Here is a 2,175-nt window from a genome sequence, read left to right as displayed (position 1 = left end):
AAATAGCCCACCGTAACGGCCTACTCGATTTCGTCCCCCAGTACTGGGGGGACGTCATCGAGTACGCGCATCATTTGCCGTTTAACCCCAAGAAGAAGGAAGTCCCACAGGCCATCTTCAGGTTTCATTCCCGCGTCCACCTCCAAGCGGTAATGATATCCAAGCGCCCTGTCCTCGAGGAATACACAGCTAAGTTGAACCAGTACAAGACTGCCAGCCAGAGTGTGTCCCCTGCACCCTATTTCCCAGGTAGAATGATAAAAATGCAATATGACACAACACGTTTGAATAAAAACGTCCAGACATTTTTACATTCAACAAAGCTGATCTCCCGTACCAAAATAATGGGGGAAACTGTGGGTTTTCAAATCAAGACAGGAACCAGATGGCAAAAAGTTCTGAACCCATTTGCCGACACTTTAATCGGCATGACAAGACCAATACCTGGCACTGAGAACCTGTTCAGCACATCAATGGAGCCCCCCCTGATCAAATACAACAGCGTGCCCTATGCAGACAGAGGATCATTCTTCCCTAACTCAAAGTTCTGCAATCCCCTCATCACAGAGGATGATTTCGAGGATAACTTTGAACCTCCTCCCAACGCTGCCAACATGGATGAGTTCCCTCCCTTGGAGTCCGCAACCACCTCTGACACGGCAGCCGCCGATGTCCCTGAGGCCGAGGATGAGAACGCAACCGAGCAGATGCCAGCTCCAACAACTGCACCCAGCGTAGCAGCAGCCCGCCCAGCAGCCAGAGAGCCAGAAGCGGATCCACCTAAACAGCAGCCGCTACCACCGCTGAAATCTATGCCTGCAAGAACTGCAAAGAAAACCAACGACAGTAAGATAAAATGATTAGATAGTACTTTCTTGCAGTTAACAAATACTTACTGTCCTTATTATGAATGATTATTGATTAATTACTAAAATTAATCCGTTTATTTTCTTGTCATATAATGTCATAATGTCATCGTCTGTCAAAGATTAAAAAACGATAACTAAAAAGAATTTAACTCTATTTTACCTACCTACCCCCTATGCCAACTTTTAGATAAAAATATTGATTAAAAGATTTTTTGTATCTAACTAATACCACGGGGGGGGGGGGGAAAAAGTAAAGAGCGGAGGCACATCACCTCCTAACTAAATGTTTTATCTATCTCACTATTATTACTATTGTAAATATATTCATGTTTTATGTATGCTGATATATATTGTTTTTCAGTCGTTCCCACTGGTTGATATACGTGCTAATCCTCCTGCGATAAACTTAGACTCCACACCAGTACCCTACAAGCCTCCCTAATGGATTAAATGAACAGGTACCTGCTAATTTAAATCTTAACCCTACACTAGACCTCCTAAACCCTATATATGGCCAACATTTTGATGGATTTAATGAAGAATTTGGTATTAATTGTCAGTACATGTCGGAAAATGAAGCAATAACAAAATTGAAATCTTTTAGAGAACAACTGATAATTTTATTTTCTTTAAACTGTCAATCGATAAACTCTAAATTTGATGAATTGGTGGCGTGTATAGATAATTTTAATTGCAAAGGAATACGGCCCAGCGTTCTTGCGTGTCAAGAACTCTGGGCAAATTCCAATGCAAATTTTGACGTGTATAATATTGAAGGCTACAACTGGCATGTCAACCTTAGAAAAACACAAAGGGGGGGAGGGGTGGGATTACTAGTGCAAAAACATTATAAAGTAGTAAGAATGTTTGACAATATCTCCTTCAAAGAACGTATATGTGAATCTATCTGTCTCAAATGTTCGTTTAATGGATTTAAATTCTTAGTGTTGAACACCTATAGACCCCCTAATCAAAGTAGTGCTGAACTTGATGAATTTTTTGAAATGTACCTTGAATTACTGGATAGGATTATGTCACTCAACCTACCGTTCTTTATTGTTGGAGACATTAATCTTGACTTGTTCAGGATTAATGAAAACAACAGCCCTAGTATGCGTCTGCTAGAGTCGCTAAATTTCAACGGCATTTTGAATACAATCACCAAGGCCACCAGGATCACAAAAAACACTTCAACATTGATTGACATTTTCGGCGTTGGTAATTTTATTCCAAATCTCATGATGTCTTGTGTCCTAACATCACAAATAAGTGATCACTTGTTGCTGATAAATGCGTATAGAATTAA

The 2,175-nt window shown here is 40.5% G+C and overlaps 1 protein-coding gene across 1 annotated transcript; it reads left to right on the top strand.

The window, feature by feature from the left end:
* Positions 1–442: 442 nt before the first annotated feature.
* Positions 443–1,334, top strand: LOC145315744 (uncharacterized). The gene is made up of 2 exons (XM_080155785.1): positions 443–846; positions 1,231–1,334. The coding sequence occupies exons 1-2, from the start codon at positions 474–476 to the stop codon at positions 1,245–1,247; spliced, it is 390 nt and encodes a 129-aa protein (XP_080011911.1). The 5' UTR covers positions 443–473; the 3' UTR covers positions 1,248–1,334.
* The last annotated feature ends 841 nt before the right edge of the window (positions 1,335–2,175 follow it).

This window comes from Acartia tonsa, chromosome 4 (genome assembly GCF_053477335.1).
Source record: "Acartia tonsa isolate MP-2025a chromosome 4, ASM5347733v1, whole genome shotgun sequence".
Taxonomy (NCBI): domain Eukaryota; kingdom Metazoa; phylum Arthropoda; class Copepoda; order Calanoida; family Acartiidae; genus Acartia; species Acartia tonsa.
Note: the sequence above shows the minus strand (reverse complement) of the source record. Positions and strands in the feature narration are given on the sequence as shown.

Bases quoted from the DNA above. Each gene is read 5' to 3' on its own strand.
- LOC145315744 (XM_080155785.1), top strand. From the start codon at position 474: ATGGAGCCCCCCCTGATCAAATACAACAGCGTGCCCTATGCAGACAGA.